This window comes from Marmota monax, unplaced genomic scaffold (genome assembly GCF_021218885.2).
Source record: "Marmota monax isolate L192 unplaced genomic scaffold, Marmota_monax_Labrador192_F-V1.1 WCK01_AAM20220418_F8-fsc00121, whole genome shotgun sequence".
NCBI classification, from domain to species: domain Eukaryota; kingdom Metazoa; phylum Chordata; class Mammalia; order Rodentia; family Sciuridae; genus Marmota; species Marmota monax.
In genome coordinates this window covers 5,497,947-5,517,344 of record NW_026693351.1, presented here as the reverse complement: position 1 = coordinate 5,517,344, position 19,398 = coordinate 5,497,947, and the positions used below count along the sequence as shown (strand labels likewise).

Below are 19,398 nucleotides of genomic sequence, written 5' to 3'. Positions count from 1 at the left end.
TTATGGTTATCATCATATAATTAGTTTAGTTTATATATAATTGGGTTTTTCCCCACTGGCATTTTATTAAAAACAATATGAAATTTCTAGTGTGCTAATCTTACATTGGTGCTTCTAGATGTACCTATTCAATTATTTAATTACTATTTTTAATAAATAAGCCAGAACACACTTATTAAAAACTTCATTTAATTAGAATAACTTGTTGCGAGAAGTATAAAAGTAAATGTTTAATAGATACATTGCCACCTTTGTAGTTAATAAATATCAAGTGGTATTGAGTTCTTCTACATTTGAAAGGGTTATTTTAACTATAATAATTAAGTGTATTTTTATAATTAGTGCTTAGATTTTAAATGGTAAATCCTTGAAAAATTATAGAAATACATTTAGGAAGACACAAATTGGTGTGAATATACTCTATATACAACCAGAGATATGAAAAATTATGCTCTATATGTGTAATAAAAATTGTAATGTATTCTGCTGTCATATATAAATAAAAAATCAGTTAAAATAAATATAATAATAGAAATTTTGCAAACCAATGACTGCCCTTGCTAATAATAAAAATATTCACATTTTTAAACATTTAAAATTAAATGTATGTGATAGCTTCCTTGAAAATTTGCTGTGTTTAAGTAATCTGAGGGATTTTTTTTTTCACATTTTAGGGATGTAAGACACTTGTAGGAACAATTAATCTTCACAATTTATACCAATTTACACAGAGGTAATTGGTTGTGCCTGAGATCCCATATAGAAGTCACAGTCCAATGAGAGTGACACAAAATGAAATGATTATCATATTGTGAAAGTTTCATCAATATAAATGGATGCAGTTCAGGGAAAAGAGAAGTTAATAGACAGTGATTTCAAGAGAAAATAGCCTTCATGTACAGAAATGAGAAGTCATGAAATATGCACATTGAAATATAAAGTTAGTTAACATATCTAAAACAAAACAGTTCAGAAAATAATGAAGGATTATGAGGCTACATGGGTAGGCTGAAGCCAGATCATCTTATGTTTCATTCTTAGGAATTCTCATTTAACCATAGTGACTCAATTACAAATCTTTAACATGGTTACAATGTTCATATTCTGGTTATCAGATAATGGAAAGTTGACAAGGCCACACTCACCTAAAAAAAAAAAAAAAAAAGAGCAAAGAAAACTGGATAAAACATATGAAACAACTATTATCCTATGTTGTTGGACAGTAGTCTGCAAGGTCGTCCAAACCCTGAAGGAAGGAAGGAAATAAATTAGTGTTGTGAATCCACTGGTTTTATGGTTGGGAATATTTTGTGAACTAGAGAGCAAGAAGGAAAAATCTAAGCAGAGCCATGGATACCCCTGAATTGAAGAGACAGAAACTAGTTTTCAGAAAGGTTGGAGCTTAAGAAATATTAGAAAGGTGGGAAGACCTGGAAAAGAAAAAGGTGCATGGAGAGAACCCCAGGTATCAGCAGAGAGCTCTGTCCCTGGAGACTCTTTCCAAAATACTCATTTGAGAATGTGCTGCAAGATACTCCATGACCTAAGCAAAGCCAGAGCTCATACAGTGCTGGCCTTGTTCCTCATCAGATGGAACACCAGGGCATTTAAGGAAGATCCCAGAAGAGCCATGCATTTTAGTAGAATTAAACTAGTCATAGAGAGTCACGCAAACTCACAATGAAAGGTATCTTAAAATCTTGAAATGATCAAGCTCTCCTAAAAGTAACTTAAATATATGCCAGATAAAGCCCAACAGTTTAAAATAAAAATTACAATGTAATCCAAAATTCAAAATGTAAATATCCCAATGGTCAGTATCTAATAAGAATTTCTGGGCTATGTGAAAGAATTAAAAAAATATATGACTCAGAACTAATAGAAATATTAGAGAATAAAAACAGATTCAGAAATGACAGAGATGACAAAACCCACCAGCAAATACAAAAAATAAATTATTAAAGTGTATTAAAAGTGAAGAATAGAATGCATTTTGTAAAGGAACTTTATAAATTTGAAATAGTTTAAATAAAAGCTTTATTAGAATGTACTAAAAGCAGAATGGACAGTACAGAATGGAAGATAGGTAAGCTTGAGAAATCTGTAGAAGCTTTCCAGGCAAGAGCAAAAGAATGAAAGAAATTAACCAAAATTTCAGTTAATGGCAGACTAATATCTTCATCTTTCATATTTTTAATTGGAGTCATAAAGTGGGTGGGGGCTTGTAAAAATGATGAAATAATCGTCAATAATTTTCAAAAACTGATTAAAATAAAAATTGTACATAAAAAATACCCATGATGCATCTCAATAAAAACACATCAAAATACAAAACAAACTGTTGCAGAAATTGTGAAATTTCAGTGATGAAGAAAGCATATCTCAAATTATGAAAAACAAAAGGGCATATGGTATCTGTACATTCCATACAGAGTAACAAAGAAAGATTGTATATATTTCAGCAGAAAGAAAAGCAGCTTAAAGGCCACAGAGCCAAATACTTAAAACACTGTTAGAAAGCCAAATTAAACCAAGCAAAATACTCAACCTAGAAAAACAAACTTAGAAAAAAATCCTTCAAAGGTGAAGACAAAATCAAGCTTAAAGAAGAAAAGTAAAAAAAAAGAATGTATTACTATCAAAATTGCACTTCTGAGTCACTCATGGATCAAATATGTTCAAAAATCATTAGAAAATATTTTGAACCAAATAAAAATGAAAATACAATAAATCCAAATTTAGGGATAACTACAGTTGTGACTTTGTAGGGCTCTCTATTTTTATTTTTTATAAAAGGGAAAGGTTTAAAATCAATGATCTTAGCTTCCACCTCATGAAACATACCTCTAGTCCCAGCTCTTGAGCAGGCTGAAGAGAGAGGATCACCAATTCTAGGCCAGCCTGAGCAACTTAGCAAGACCATCACTGAAGACCTTAGTGAGACTCTCTGTCTTAAAAACAAAAAAAATACAAAGGTCTGGGTATGAAGCTTTTATAGGTTTAATTCCTAGTATCAATCAATCAATAAATAAATCAAGAAACTGTAAATCATTAAATAAAATTAATTAAAACAAAGCTGAAGTAAGGGGTGAACCATGTATCTTGATGGTAGAGCGCTTGCCTAGCATGTGTGAGGCCCTGAGTTCGATGCTCAGCACCACCCACACAAAAATAAATAAGTAAATAAATTTTTAAAAAATTTAAAGGTGAAAGAAGAAATAAACATGGGTAGAAATAAATAAGTAAATTTTTTTGATGTCAACATACCTTATATACAAATAGAGATATGATAAATGGTGGTATAAAGGTGTATTAAGAATTGTATTAAAAAAAGAGAGCTCATGTATAATGGCATAATTTGGCGTGAACATACTTAATATACAGAGTTACAAAAAATTGTGCTGTGAATAGATAATCATGAATGTAATGCACTCCACTATTTTCATGTATGTAAGAAATAATTTAAAAAAGGAAAAAAGAAATAAATAAGTAAATTTAAAACAGACTAGCAATAGAGAAAAATACAGAAAAAGGTACTTATGTGACAGGATCAACAAAACAGATAAAATTCTAAAGAGAGACATAAGGAAATAGAGAAAATGTAGAGTGTCATTATCATTTTCATCAATAGATTAGGTGATGCTAATTCACATCCTACAGACACTTAGAATTATAATAAAGGGATACAATAAGTAATTTATACGAGTAAATCTGATATCTTAGATAAAATGGATGGATTCCTTAAAAGACATGGATTGGTAAACATTTACTGAGAAATAATATGATACATAAACACCCTATTACCTGCCAAATTTTCTAAATTCACAATTACCATTCTTTTCAGAAATAAAGCTCCAGTTCCAGATGAGTTCACTGGTGCATTCTATGAAACATTTAATAAATTACCACCAAGCTTGCTCAAACTTTTTCAGACAATATAAGGTTGCCATTATATGGATAAATAAAATTTTCATGAATTTAAATGTATTACTCTTTAACTAAATAAACATCAGTTCAAACCTAGAAATTTTTAGACAAGATAAGACATTATGATTATATGAAGTTTACACAGGAATACATATTGCTGTAGCCTTCAACATTTAATTGGTATATTCCCCATAATCTACTGACAATGCAAATGATTTAGAAAACACATTTGACAAAATATAATAATATGTTAATAATAATTAATAATTACTCAGCAATATAAAAATAGAAATCACTTAATTTAATGGATGTTTTATACAAAAATACAACAGGGTGATAGCATTCTTTTATTATTATTATTAAATTTAGTTGATTTTATTTTTGAGACTTGGTCTCCCTATATTGCCCAGACTAGGTTCAAACTCATGATCCTCCTGCATTAGCATCCAGAAGAACTGGGCTGATATCATTCTTCATGATAAAAGACGGTGCTTTCCCCCCAGGTTTGGGGAAGTCAAGAATGTCTGCTTCAACCTTTTCTGTACAGAATGTAGTAGATGTAGCCAGGACAATAGTAAGAAAAAGAAACATAAGTAGTGAAACTGTCACCATTTGCAGAAGACATACTTATTAGCAATCAAACAAGCGAAAACTATGGAATAGCAAAATAAACTCTTAGAAATAAATGCATTTATTGTGGTCATAGTATGGCCCAAATACAAAATGCAATCATTTTATAAAATTCAATGTAAAATTAAAATATAGTTTAAAGTACTATTTAAATTAACATCAGAAATTTATAATTTCTGGGAATAAATCTAATGAAAATGTATACGTTCTCTAAAATAAAAGCTGTATAAATATCTGGGGAATCTTAAAGATCCAAATGGATATATACTCATGTACATTTACATATTTTAATATGAAATATCTCCCCAAAGAAACCTGTAGTCTTAATACAATGCAAATGATTTAGAAAACACATTTGACAAACTATAATAATCCATTAATAGTAATTAGTAATATAAAAATAGAAATCACTTAATTTAATGAATGTTTTATACAAAAATACAACAGCTGGTAGCATTCTTTTATTATTATTATTCTATTATTATTATTATTATATTACTGACATACCCTTTATGTATTGTCAGTCTGATTTTTCTGTTGCTTAATTTTCAATATTTTTTATTGTCAAGCTTATTGATCTTTACTACAGAATCTAATGTTAATTCTACCCACCATATTTTTTTTTATTTTAGACTGTAAATTTCATGTATTTCATATTCTTCAGTTTTTATTTTTAGGAATATATTACATGTTCGTGCTTTTTCTACCTTATTGAACAGCTAGACTATAGTTTCCATCTGTTTTAATGTCCTTATCTGGGAAATGATATATCATCTGTGTCATTTCTGTGTTATTTTTATGGATTAATTTTGTTCTCATCCTGAGTTTTTGTATTATATCTAGAGATTTTGAATTTCACCTCCTTTGTTGCTTGGTAATTCTGTATTTCTTTCAAGATTCTTAAGCAAAGCAGTATTACAATTAGATTTTCATTTTGAAAATGTAGTGCTAATTTCAGTGTATTGGTGCAAATGAAGAAAATGTCACTGGAATAAGGAAGTTCAGTTAGAAAAAAATGTTATAGTAATTTAGGAGACCAATTGCGAGAGTTTAACTGGTACCTAGCACAGTGACTGCTGAATGGTTACAATTGGGTAATTTTTTTGTGTGGTATTGTACTGATCCTTAATTAATGCATAGTAGTGAGCTATTTGTACTGCCCTTTTTGGTTTATAGAATATTTCATATTGGAAAGCAATTCTATGCTGAAGGAAGCTATCCAGAAGAAGAAGTTAGTAAAGTCAGAAATAAAAATCCTTCATATCGACGACTATGGTAAAGTTTTGTGCATGCTCTGTTATTCAAGAACAACTTTCTCTGCATCTTATAGGTTTACATGTAAATGACTCTCCATCTTTAATATTTTTTTCTTTATTTAAAAGAACTACCTTTACAGTTGTCCTTTCCCAAAGACTTTATGGACCGAAACCAGTATGCTCTTCTATTAATAATGTAAGTATTTTAATTGTTTTTAAAATAAAGGGATCTAAAGATTGTATATTTCTTATGCTTCAATAAAAAATAGAAGCCCTATGCATGTAGCTAACTTGGGTATCTGTCATTTGTTCGGATGTGAAGGCAATTATACTCAGGTCCATATCCACCTGCTGTAGAGCCCTGCCACAATGGGAAAGCAGACCAGAGTTACAGATTATTTCTATTTTCTTTGAGAAACTAAACTGATTTGTCTTATCATTAGGCTCCTGCTTTGGCCTAGACCCCAAGTTATAAATGTTGAAAGTGACAATGATATTTTTGATAGAAGAGAAAAGTAAAAACTTGTACAAAGAGCCAATTTAAATATTTGCCTCATTGGAAAGGAAACTTGCATCATTTATAGAAGCAGGATGATGAAATCTTTTATTTTCGAGCCCAGCTAAACCTCAATTCAAATTGGAGCTGTAAGATTTACCAGCTCACTATTTAATTTTTCTAAGCTTCTGCTTCCGCATTAATTAATTGAAGCTAATACTATGGTATTTTATATGCACATATAGTATTCTAATATGCAAAATATTTATATAAAATATCTATGTGGAAGAAACCATGCTAATGGCTATGGAGAAAGAAACAGATTGCAGGCCCAGTTCTGAGACCTGTTCAGTATATTTTCACAAGGCTAGCATGCACTGAGAAACATTTTGCAATTCTGTGATAGTGCAGAACTGAAAGTGATGTGAGAAATATAGTACCATTTCACATGCTTATTTGATAAATAAAAAAAAAGTGAATCTAAAAAGCCTAGGCCCTAGAAACAATCCAGAGAATTGTACTTTAGAGTTTAGTGCTGTGCTACAGGCCCATCATCTATCCCATCCCACTGTCTACTCTTTTACATCAGTCCATATCTTCCATACTGGATAAATGTCTAATCCGAAGAGGCAGCAAATATTATATGAATTTCCAGAATGCAATATGTTTTATTGTGCCTCCCTGACTTTGTTCCCTTCTCCCTGAATTTTATTCCCTCTCATTGAATCCCAGAGAACCCCTGGTCATCCATCAAGGCTAACCTTCCCAAAGCTTTCTTCCAATCTCCTTCCTACTCCATCTATATTCTATCGCCATCCCTAGTGCTCTCCTCCTCTTACATGGACAACCTTCTGCAAGCCTCCTTCATCGATCTTGAGACACATTGGCTGTGTTAAGACTTTTTCAACTTTTATTTTTATGAGGATACTCTTAGATGATTTTTTGGAATTCTGACTCCCAGTAGATTTTTACCAAAGATTCTGAAGCAAGATCCATATTCTGGAAGTGAGTACTTAGAGAAATAATTTGTAGTTAAAGGAATATTTAAATATCTTAATACAGTTTTAAAGCCATTTATTTTATGCATTTCATGTATTAGACAATGCTTGATTGATTTGTGCATTCCTTCTAGCACCTCGTTCTTGCAAAAAGAGTCACTCTACAAATACGTAGTGAGTGAATAAATGGATGAAATTCAAAAAGCATATAAGTATGGTCACACTCATTCCTTTTCCCACAAAGAAATTCTAACTGGAGAACATTATTATTTTTATCCAAGTATTCTCATCATTCAAAGTTTTATACACCAGAGTCCTATAATTTGGTCATCTTGATAGAAGTGAGCTAGTTTTGAGCTGTTTTCTTTATAATTAGTGTTAAATAGCATGATATAATTCACTAATTCACTCATAGTGTGTGAAGTTCTCCAGTCACTCATATCCAACAGTTGAGATGACACTGTCCCTGGTTTTACATACATATTTTTCATTCCCTTAACATTGAGAAAGATTAAGATTGTGATTAGCATCCAGCTCATGGAACCATAAATTCTTGCCTTGATTCACTAGTATTTCCTGAGAGTTCATCTTCTTCAAGCCCCACAACAGCCAGACATCCTCGTGGGATGATTCAGTTCTAGACTGCCACCTTCCTCTCTACCCACACTTCCTTTCCTTTGGTTTGCAGCTGTGACCTCTCTTAGATGCTTTTCAATTGTACCCTCAGGGCAAACTTGTTGAAATTCCTATCTAAAAATGTAGCTCTCACACCAACCAGCTCCTTCCCCAAAGATAAATCTGGCATTCTTATATCAGAAACCACTTCACTCAGGAAACTCCACCTTCTTGATCCTTCCTTTGTGTGTTTATACAGTTAGTAGTGCACTTAGTTTCTTTGACCCACTGGAAAAATTCTACTACTTCTTTAACATATATCTCTAGATAATTCTATGCACAACTCTGTTGTAAACATGTAATCATAACAGATATTAATAATGCTTTGCTCTCTCTTCTGTTAAACTCACAAGTCCTTGATGGAAAGGATAGGGATTGGAATTGGAACAAGAATTGGAACATTATCGGTATTCAGTAAAAATCAATAGAATGAATGCACTGGTACATGAACAGAAAAGTATATAAATCAATCAGCCTAAGTGTTCATCAAGAATGAAATGAGGTGGGCAAACAGAAAGAAGCAAATGACTTCAGACTTTATAATGTGTATAAATTTAGCCTCTATACAAGTCAACTCCTCTGTGGCTTAGTTTTCTGTGTAGTAAAATGAGAGCTGAGTTTCTCATTTCTCTTAGGGTCTTTCTGGATTCGGATAAATGTGGACTGATTTTTATGTCTTCACACTATGTCTTTCCAATTAGATCATTCAACTTTTCTCCTTTAATTGTAACGATTAGTAATAGATACTAATGATTGCTTATTGTGTAAGAGGCCTTATGATAAGGATGCATGGACTGTTTTAAATGCTTACAGATACCACATGAGATAAATATTTTTGTCTCAATTTTAATACAAGAAAATTATGAATAGAATATATCATGTATATTATTCCTGATATGAACACAGCAAAACTAGGTTTTGAACTGAAATTTTGCTCATTTATTTTTTGGATCCTAAACCACTACTCTCTCTGCTCTTAATACTGTTTGCCTACACAATTCACTGTATTATAATTATTGGCACATTATCAAATAACACTAACCTAACTCAGAAGAGGCTTTTATAGAGACAAATTCTAATGTCCTTCTTCTTTCCACTTCACAATGCACAATAATCTCTGGAATACAACATTTTCCATGTGCATCATATTAGTGCTTTGGTGTAAAATTTTGATCACGGAAAGTAACTGAGTTCCTGAATATTCTATGAGAAAGATCAAATTCTCAGTCCAGACTCTTTGATAAAATTCTGATTCTAAACAAAAAGTTCACTTAATGGGAAGTCTTTACACTCTTTATTTGTGTTGTAGATTCCTAGACTTTGAACAAATCAGATGACCAGAGGTAAATTTGTTTTGTTTCACAATGGTAGAGACAGATATATTCCAAAAACCTCTAACATTATGTGATCCTTAATTCTTTTTTCATACTAAATGCTCATTCATTTTGAATTCAGTTTCATGCAAAAATAACACATATACTTGTCTGATATGGACAAGAGAGGGCTAATATTTATTTCAAAGAGCAATTATTACCTTACCATGTAATGATATTCAAAACTCAGGTTTTAAATTCCTCACATTTATTAATCTCCCTCATTTAAATGGATGGAAAATGTACCCATATTCTAATATACTGGGGATTATTAAAAGGAGAAAAGACAGTGGCATTTAATCTAAGTAATGGAAGGAGAGAAGGTGATCATTTCATTTTTTCCCCTCAAACATTTTAACCTTGTTCTTTCACACTGTAGGTAATGCATATTAATGTCACTATGAATTTCTTACTACAATTTAAAATGTAAAACAGAGTTTTACAGAGATTAGAATTACCATTTTACAAGTAAGGATACTTTAGGGTTAAAAGTAGTGGATAATGTGCTACATGTTGATATTTATTAACAGATGAAAACTTGGCAGGAGAATACATTGGCAGGCTTTTATTAGTTTTTCCTAAATAATTATAAGGCAAAAGGCATGAAAAAAGATGTAGTATACATTCCAAAAGACTAGAATTAGAACTTAGTAAATAAGTAATGGTTGTTCAACATCTAAATCTTAATTCTATTCTGGAAAACTCCATTTTATAATAATAATAATAATAATAATAATAATAATAATAATAATAATAATTCCAATTTTATTTTTCTTTGGAGATATAATCATTTGTATACCAGATATCTTCAGTGAATATTATTCTGATATCCAGTATTATAATTATGTTCTCTTAAACAGATAGTCATTTGTTTCTTTATGATCTATAGTTTTTTTTTTTAATTTGTGCCTTAATTTATTAAATTATAAAATTGTTCTACTACTAATACCTGCTTATAGTACTGTAGTTATTTTTTTAAATTATTATTATTCAATTGACAGAACAATGTCAGTTAAGATTGAAATGTCTCTATGTTTATATAGTAACATTTTAGTTGAAAAATAAATTTCTATACTCTAGCTAAAGGATTAGAAATAAAGTTTTAAAAATATGTATACCATACATTACTGAAGGCCAAAATGGAGATTCAAAGTTTGCATGTAATTAGCATCCACTTGAATATTATAATTCCACTTCTTTTACTGTATATACACTATGTATTGCAGGTCTCAATGTTGTACTCAGGCTGACTTGTACTTTCCTTGAGGAAATGGACAAACCTCAGTTTGTTGTGAAGATTGTCACTTGGTTCTTTTGTTAGAATATACTTTGTTCTGTTTTTATACTTCCATATTAAGTCAGCACTAGAATATTTTTCACTGTCTTTTCTAAAGCAGAGCTTCTCATAAGAGATTTATTTACATGAGATATAAACACATGAAGAACAGGATAGATTCTCTGTCCTTGGTCTGTTTATAAGATATACTAACATGTCATTTAACTGTGACTTAGGTGTGACCTTCTCTAAATGCAAGGGAATTGAGAAATGGTATTCTAGTTCCATGGGGATATAACTGTTCCCAGAAAATAAAAGGAAAATCTTTCTACCCCCTTTTTCTTTCTACATCCTCACCTACTCCATTAGAAATTGTCCCAAATAGAAACTGGCCAAAGGATAAGAATTAATGTAGTAAGACTTTGACAGCAGAGACAATTAGGAGGTAGTAGCTTCCTTCCATTTCATTTCACATTTTCTGTGCAGGAGATGTCCCTGAGGCCCTTTTCTATTGGTTCTGTTCTGATATTTTCATATGATGTCTAAGATGTTTATCCTGAGGTTAATTTTGTGTGGATAATACTAACAGTCCATTTTTGAGTTTCAGAGCTGGCTCATTAATATCCATGCTGTTCAGTGCTTCAACCTTTACTGATAAGCTTTCAGTTTTGGCTTCCTGTTACAATATAAATAATTTGATATAAAGAACTGGTTTCCACTTTTTCTTCATTGCTCTCATGAGAGTTATTACACAATTTTTGCATCTGGCTAAGGAGACAATCTCTGGCTTCTATTCAAGAGAAAGATCAAAATAGGATCAAATTCACTTCATGCAAAAAAAGAATGCTTTCAGTAGGTAATAATTGATCATGGAACAAGGGAAACGGGGAGAAGAGGAGGGAAGTGAGAAGAAGGATGGAGTTCAGTTTTTATAAATGCAAAAGACTTTCTCAAATCTGCAGGTAAAAAGCCGTAAAACGAAAATCATTGTTTTTTTTTTAAGAAATTTTTTAAAACTTGAATCTGGTCATGTTGTTGAATACTCCAGGGACTAGGTGAATTAGGATGATTATAAGTTCAAGGCCAGCTTGTGCATTTTTGTGAAACTTTATTTCAAAAACAAAATGAAATACAGGTGAATGGATAAATACAATGTGGTATATATGCACCATAGAGTTTTTACTCAGCCATAAAGAAAGAAATTATGTCATTTACAGGAAAATGAATAGATCTATAGAAAAATCATGTTGAGTGAAACACACAGACTCAGAAAGTCAAGGATTGTTTTGTTTTCTCCTATAAATTGAAGCTAGAGAGAACAAAAGGGAAAGAAGGAGTGGATAGAACTACAGGAGACTAGAAAGGAGACATGTAGGGGGAATAGGAAGGGGTTCAGCAGGATGGAGGAGACAAGGGAATGGGGAGATAATGGGAATAAAATTGGCCAAATTATGTTACGAGTATGTACAGTATGTCAAACGAATCCCGCTACTATGTATAATTATAATGTGCTAGTAAGAAAAAATTCTTAGATTAAAACAGGGGATGTAACTCAGTGGTAGAGCATTTGCTTACAATGTGCAAGGCTCTGGGTTCAATCCTCAGCACTGCCAAATTTTTTTTAAAACTTTAAAAAATATTTTTTTTTGATTAAGAAAAAGCTTTAACTGCAGCTTTTTTCACATTTATCTACAATAAAAGACAGCAATATTAAATTGCCCTAAATTGTAGTGGATTGACCCACCCAAGAATAAGAAGCGGAAATACTAAAGACATTTTTCTTTCAAATAAACTACAACTGAGAAGAGAGACGCCTCTGAATCGATGCAATTTAAAAAGAAACTGAAAGCACTAATCCAATTCTGAAGAAGCTTATAAGATACTTTGAACACATGGGTGATAGACTTACAAAGGGACAGTCATTCACTCAATGGATTTATGCTTAGTATCATAAACAGATGCAAAAGACAATTCTTTTGCTTTGAAATGGACATAGTTACTGCTAAACAACTGCAACTCAAGTCAGCAAAGATGTTGCTATATTATATATCAACTATTTTAGATAGAATTATATAATAGTTTATTCATAAAAATAGATCTTAAAATTATTTGTATTTGTGCATATAGAATGGGTGTCTAGAACACTTTTGTTGACCAAAGTTCATTTTCCTTAAGAAACTGTGTTCTTGAATATAGATACAGAAGTTATCAATGTAGAGTTGCATAGAAATAGCCAGATTTGGTTCGCTCACCTTCTGAAAAGGATGGAAGGTAAATGGCCAGAACTGGGTAAAAACTACTGGATACCTACCATGGATAAACTTTACAGACACACACACACACACACACACACACACATGTATATATACATGTATAGATTTGCATAGATTTGTTTAAATATTGTTATACTCTTTTAATTGTTGTCATAACTCTCATCCTCCTTGCAAAAGATAAGCAAATGTAGGAAGGAAAGTCAGTTGTTTAAAGCCACTGGGCTACACGTCAGTTCAGTTTTGTTTAATCCCCACACTGCCTGTATTCCTTTCAACAGTTCTACTCCTACTTCCCAATAATATTTATATCATTAATGAAAAGGTTTTTTTTCCTGAAATATTTAACAGTGGACAAGGTCTGTGAATGAAGTTTGGTGAATAAAAGTGATTGAAAATTAATACAAATTGAGAACTTACTTGGTAGATAAAAAAAAAAAACTAACTTATCTACCAAGTAAGTTCTCAAATTGTATTAATTTTCAATCACTTTTATTCTCTCTTAAAAAAAAAAAAACTAACGAGAGAGAGAGAGAGAGAGAGAGAATTTTTTAATATTTATTTTTCAGTTTTCAGTGTACACAACATTTTTATTTTATTTTTATGTGGTGCTGAGGATCGAACCCAACGCCCCGCGCATGCCAGGCGAGCGTGTTACCCCTTGAGCCACATCCCCAGCCAGATAAGTTAGTTTTACCACTGCTATAATCAAAAATTATTTTAGGGGAGGAAATGTTGATTTGTTGCATACGGTTTAGAGGTCTGAGTTCATAGATGACCAACTCCATTCCTTAGGGTCCAAGGTGAAGCAGAACATCACCATGAAAGAGTATAGTTGATGAAAGTAACTTAGGACATGGTACCAGGAGGCAGAAACACTAAGCCTGGCTCACAAAATATATATATCCCAAAGGCATACCCCCAATCACTCACCCACCTCAAGGGGCACTCTACTTGCCCATAATTACCAACCAGTTAATCCCTATCACAGGATTAATGCACTGATTAGGTTAAAGCTTTCAGAACCCAATCATTTTACCTCTCAGCTTTCTCTCATTGCCTCACACATGAGCTTTTGAGGGACACCTCATCTCTAAACCATAGCATTCCAACCTTGACCCCCTAAGGTTCATGTTCATCTCACAATGCAAAATACTTTTAGTCTGGTTCCAAGACTCACTATAGCCATCACAGTTTCAGGATTGCTGAAAAGTCCAAGTCCAAAGTCTCTTCTGAGACTCAAGGTAACTGTCATATGTTTTCCCTATAAAAATCAAAAACTATTTACATATATCCAATATAAAAAAGGCATAGATTAAACATTTCCATGTGGAGAAATCAGGGTATGGAATGAACCGATGGGACCAAAGCAAGAATGAAATCCAGCTGGGCTAACAAGTCCTGTAGCTTCACCTCCAGCATCTTGGCACATTGCACCATGATGTCGTTTCCAAAGGTCTTGTTCAGCTCCTCCCATATAGCCTCACTGGTCACATCCCACATGGTATCTCTCTTGGCTTCTCTCTACTTCCTGATTTTCTTGTTTTGAGTTGCTGTCCTCTGGCATATCCTTGTACCCCTGTGTTCTGCCTCACCTCGGGTACAGAGCAATGGAGCCAGCCATCTATGGACCAACACCTCTGAAACTGTGAGACCCAAAATGAACTTTTTCTCCTCTAACTGTTCTTGTCAGGTCTTCTGGTCACAGCACTGGGAAAATGAAACACTTGGAAATACTAATTATCTGTTTATTATGAGGTAGACCTCATCATAATCACTGCCAGAAATAGTATCTTAGTAACTGGAAAATTGGATGTGGGTATCTGTATGAACAACTTTGATCATATCAAACACTTCACTGGTTATGATTCAGAAGAAAAGAAATTCAACCAAGAACTTATTAACTTAGGTAAAAAATGTGAAGATTATATTAATAATTTCTGTAAAAGAAGAGTTCTCTGACAGGAAAAAAGTAATGTTATTCTGTAAAAGATGAAACAAATATATACCATATTTACTCTGCCATTTCTTCATGTAGGAAAATCAATGCAGTAGAAGGAATTTAAGGATAATAAATAAAGGAATTGACCCAAGAGGTCCTTATCCAATGTGAATATATGCACATATATATTACTTGAAATAAGGCAAACTTCTTTAGACTCCAGATATATGTGTGTGTGTGTGTATGTGTGTGTGTGTGTGTGTGTAGGTGTATATACATATGTATATGTGTGTATATATATATATATATATATATATATATATATATATATATATATAAATCAGCTAAATCATCACTTATTATAAAACCCTATGAAGGAAATTTCAGACTTAAAGCAAGAAATACAGTGTTTAAAACTACCCTACCATTAAAAATTCATAGACTACCATATGCCGCAGTCTGGCTGGGCACAATCAGGAGCCACTTGTCAAAAGAAACTAACTTTATTTTTAGAACCACACACGCCAAACAAAACAGCCTCTCAGGAAAAACCCTCAGAGCCTCAACTGCCACCACCGGCTTTCCACAAGCCTCTCTCTCCCACACAAGCTTCTCTCCCCCTCCCACAATCCTCCTGCTCTTGAGGCCGATTGGCTGGGTCACGTGGGCAGAGCCAAAAAAGTCCCCCAATGAGCAGCTCCGTGGTCTGAAAGGGCAAGGAAACAGCCTAATGAGCATCACCGCAGAGGAGCCAATCAGCTAGATGTTGCTGGGGCCGCTGTGAGCCAATCATCAGCCGGCAGCTGGAAGTTTGCTGGGGCCCCTTTGGCTGTGGCTCTCAACATCTCCCCCTCTCTGTTTTGGCCCCCAAATTTTAGACCATCACTAGTAGAGGAGGATGCAAAATGCCATGACATTAAGCCAATTGAGGGCTCCTTTGAAAAATTGTACCACCGGTGACATCATCAGCAAAAATACCCCAACACTACCACAAGTCGCTGCACCAACAGATAGTTCACAAGGCATACAGGTGAGCTCACAATGTGTCCAGGCAAGTTCTGCAAGCAGTTCAGTGATGGCTATTGTAGAAGCTGTAGATTGGTTTTATCTTTGACTTCACCAGCACTGGGATGAAGATAGGAATTCTGGCAATAATGGCTAAAGAAAAAATTATGTAACATTCCAGAAGGCACTAAAAGAAAACAATTTTCTTAACAATTTACATTGTCTTTAAGAGAATTATTAAATATAATGAAAAGGAAAGGTGAAAGTAAACAAACAGACCTGTTAACCTTCTTTTTTGTTTACATATTAAAACAATCCTCAACAGTTGTTTACCCAATTTAAATTAAACCATATAAATCACGTGAAAAAAAAATATTTGGATCCATTTTATCATGAGCGCTCATCTTATATGATATATGGACATACATACATTCAAACATATAACACAAAACACAAGTGTGCACACATAATATAATACATACAACACATAACATTATAGTAAAGGCCTTATAACTTTTTACAGGTGAAATCTCCATTGCAATGTTTAAAAACTCTATAGTCAAAAAATAGAACTGATCAGCAAAACATTAACCTAGGTCTGTATGAGCTCAAAAAAAAAAATAGAACTTCATGGTATGGCAAAGGGCAATAATAAAATAGATATTGAAAAAAGCATCCTGGTTCTGTTGCAGATGTAAGAATAGCCAAACTGGAGTTTTGGATATCAGTTGTTATGGATTTGAGCCAAATCATCTTCTTTTTGGTCTGTAGAAATCGCTTTAGTTAATCTTTCTGGAATCCAAATCGGCTGCTGTTCTCCCCTCAGTCGCTCCCCGTGCGAGCCACCAAATGCCGCAGTCTGGCTGGGCACAATCAGGAGCCACTTGTCAAAAGAAACTAACTTTATTTTTAGAACCACACACGCCAAACAAAACAGCCTCTCAGGAAAAACCCTCAGAGCCTCAACTGCCACCACCGGCTTTCCACAAGCCTCTCTCTCCCACACAAGCTTCTCTCCCCCTCCCACAATCCTCCTGCTCTTGAGGCCGATTGGCTGGGTCACGTGGGCGGAGCCAAAAAAGTCCCCCAATGAGCAGCTCCGTGGTCTGAAAGGGCAGGGAAACAGCCCAATGAGCATCACCGCAGAGGAGCCAATCAGCTAGATGTTGCTGGGGCCGCTGTGAGCCAATCATCAGCCGGCAGCTGGAAGTTTGCTGGGGCCCCTTCGGCTGTGGCTCTCAACAACCATAAAATAAATTTTCTCCTAAATAACAAAGTCAGAAGCATTGACAATTGACTTTTTTTTTTTTTTGTAATTTAGTGGGATGTGGCTCTTTGACAGATCCATTTTCTTTCTTTTCATTGATCTCCATTTCCATTCTTTACTTTTACTTTTATACTTATTTTTTGTTCATTTTATCTAGAATTAAAATAGTAATACCTGTTTCTCAATAAATCTGTCTCTTCACAGAACCCTAATGCAGCAGAGTCAATCTATTTTAAGCTAAAGAGAACAAAAAATGATATATGACTATAAGCAATTCTTTCTATGTCTCCTTCTTCCACTTCCCCAGTAGGTTCAACACAGATATGCAGCTAACAGAAAAGCAGTGCTAAAATTCTGTCACACAGTGGACCAGTCATGGAAATTGCTTGTATTAGAAAATAGTATACTTTCTTCCATTTATTACAACCAAACTTTTACTGATAAGGAAAAGTCTTTGTTGTTGTTTTTTCTAATGTACTGTACTTACAAATAATATGTCAATCAAAAAATAAAAATAAATCCCCATGTATGGTGGTGCCTGCCTTCAATCCCACCTACTCAGGAAGCGGAAGCAGGAGGATTGCAAATTTAAGGCCAGCCTGAAAAATTTAGTGAGATACTGTTTCACAAAGAAGAAGAAACAACAAAATCTACTATCCTGGTTATTTGTGATTTTAACTGTTTACCAAATATTTAATAATAGAAACAGAGAATAAAAATTTTAAAAGCACAGAATTGTTCAAGGTAACCCAGCAGGATTGGTAGCAAAGTCAAGGACCAAGACCTTTGTCTTCTGAATGTAACTTTAACCCTGTTTTCACTTAAATGCCACTTCATGAACCTGATCTGTTTTTAAATTTACTGTTTGTATAAGTAATGTACTCATGTCATAAAAAGGTGTATTGTTCTGTCAATTTAAAGATTTCTGGGTTGTTGTTTGTTTTGTTTGTGCTTCTGTATTTTATTACATCCTTGTATTGTGAACTCTTCATCCACTCTGACACATCCAGTGTTGCAGATATTGAAGTAGGTGAGAATTCTGCCCTTGAAGAACTGAATTTCTAAAAAAGACTTTTGCCTTAATTTGATTCTGCTGATTGTGTTAGGAAATAAACAAGTTTCATATTTCTGTGATCTTTCCACTCCTTAAAACAGATGGAATTTATTCTGTTGTTCACAAATTTCAACAAATTTGTATATCACCAACCTTAACCTTGAAACAATCCCCTCTCTATGGGTTCCCAGAGACTTCTAAGACGGAGGGTTAAAACAAAGGATTGTGTAAGAAAAATAAGAAAGACATACAGAAAAAAAAAAAAGAAAAGAAAAGACAGTTAGTTGGAGCTCAATATACCCTTGAGTTGTGTGATCTATTCACTATATGGTAGATTATTACATTCCCTGGGATTATTCCTACCAACGCATATTTTGCAGTACCTCCCTGGCTGAATGAGTACTCTTTTCTTGGATTTATTTACAAAACAAACCCTGCATTTTATTTCTAACCCTGTGTGAACAATTAATCTCCACTGTACTCCTCCAATCACCTGGTTTGTTCCTTGTAATGACAGTGATTAACACCAAAATCCATGTTCTTTTTTTTCGAAATATCTATATCTACATTATGCACCAAAAATGAATGAACAACACACCCAATTAAAGAAATGAATTCAAGATATTTGATGCATACTATATCAATACAATTTGCCATTTAACATTAAAAAGTTAGAAATACAACACTGAAGCTAAAAATGTCAATTTAGACAAGAGATTAATGGAGAGAAATAGGATTGTTAACTGTGGGTGTTGCAAATATGTAGTCAGAGACTGAATGTTTTTTTTTTTTTTGGAAAAATGTGTAGTTATTTACTGATTACAATTTTGAAATATGGCATATTTTAGACTGTATTTTAAAATAATTTGTATGTCTGCCATAAAATGTCTGATTTTTCACATGTTGGCTAAATTTAGGTGAGAACTCCTAAAATAGCTATGAACAATGCAATGAATCTCATGTAACTTGGAAAATTACATCTTCCAAATTAATGAAACTTGTTATGCCTTCTTAATACTGCTACCAGAGTCCAACCTGGACAGTCCTAAATTAAAAGCAGAATATTTTCTTATAAGGCTTTAGCTATCATTGGTCCATTTAGAAAAATGAATGTCCCAATGACATAATAGCTCATTCAACTTTGTGATTGTGTTTTATCTATAGATATTGCCCAGTTTAATCTCTGTATGACTAGTCAAAACCCTTTTCTACTCCACTTTGGACAGTAA

At 33.2% G+C, this 19,398-nt stretch overlaps 1 protein-coding gene across 1 annotated transcript in view; it reads left to right on the top strand.

Moving 5' to 3' along the window:
* The window catches only part of Dpp10 (dipeptidyl peptidase like 10), a 102,703-nt gene that overhangs the window by 53,018 nt on the left and 30,287 nt on the right, over positions 1-19,398 (top strand). Inside the window, exons 11-12 of the mRNA XM_046456887.2 lie at positions 5,734-5,832; positions 5,940-6,009. Of these exons, the coding sequence (XP_046312843.2) occupies positions 5,734-5,832; positions 5,940-6,009 (169 nt within the window). The remainder of the gene's footprint in view (positions 1-5,733; positions 5,833-5,939; positions 6,010-19,398) is intronic.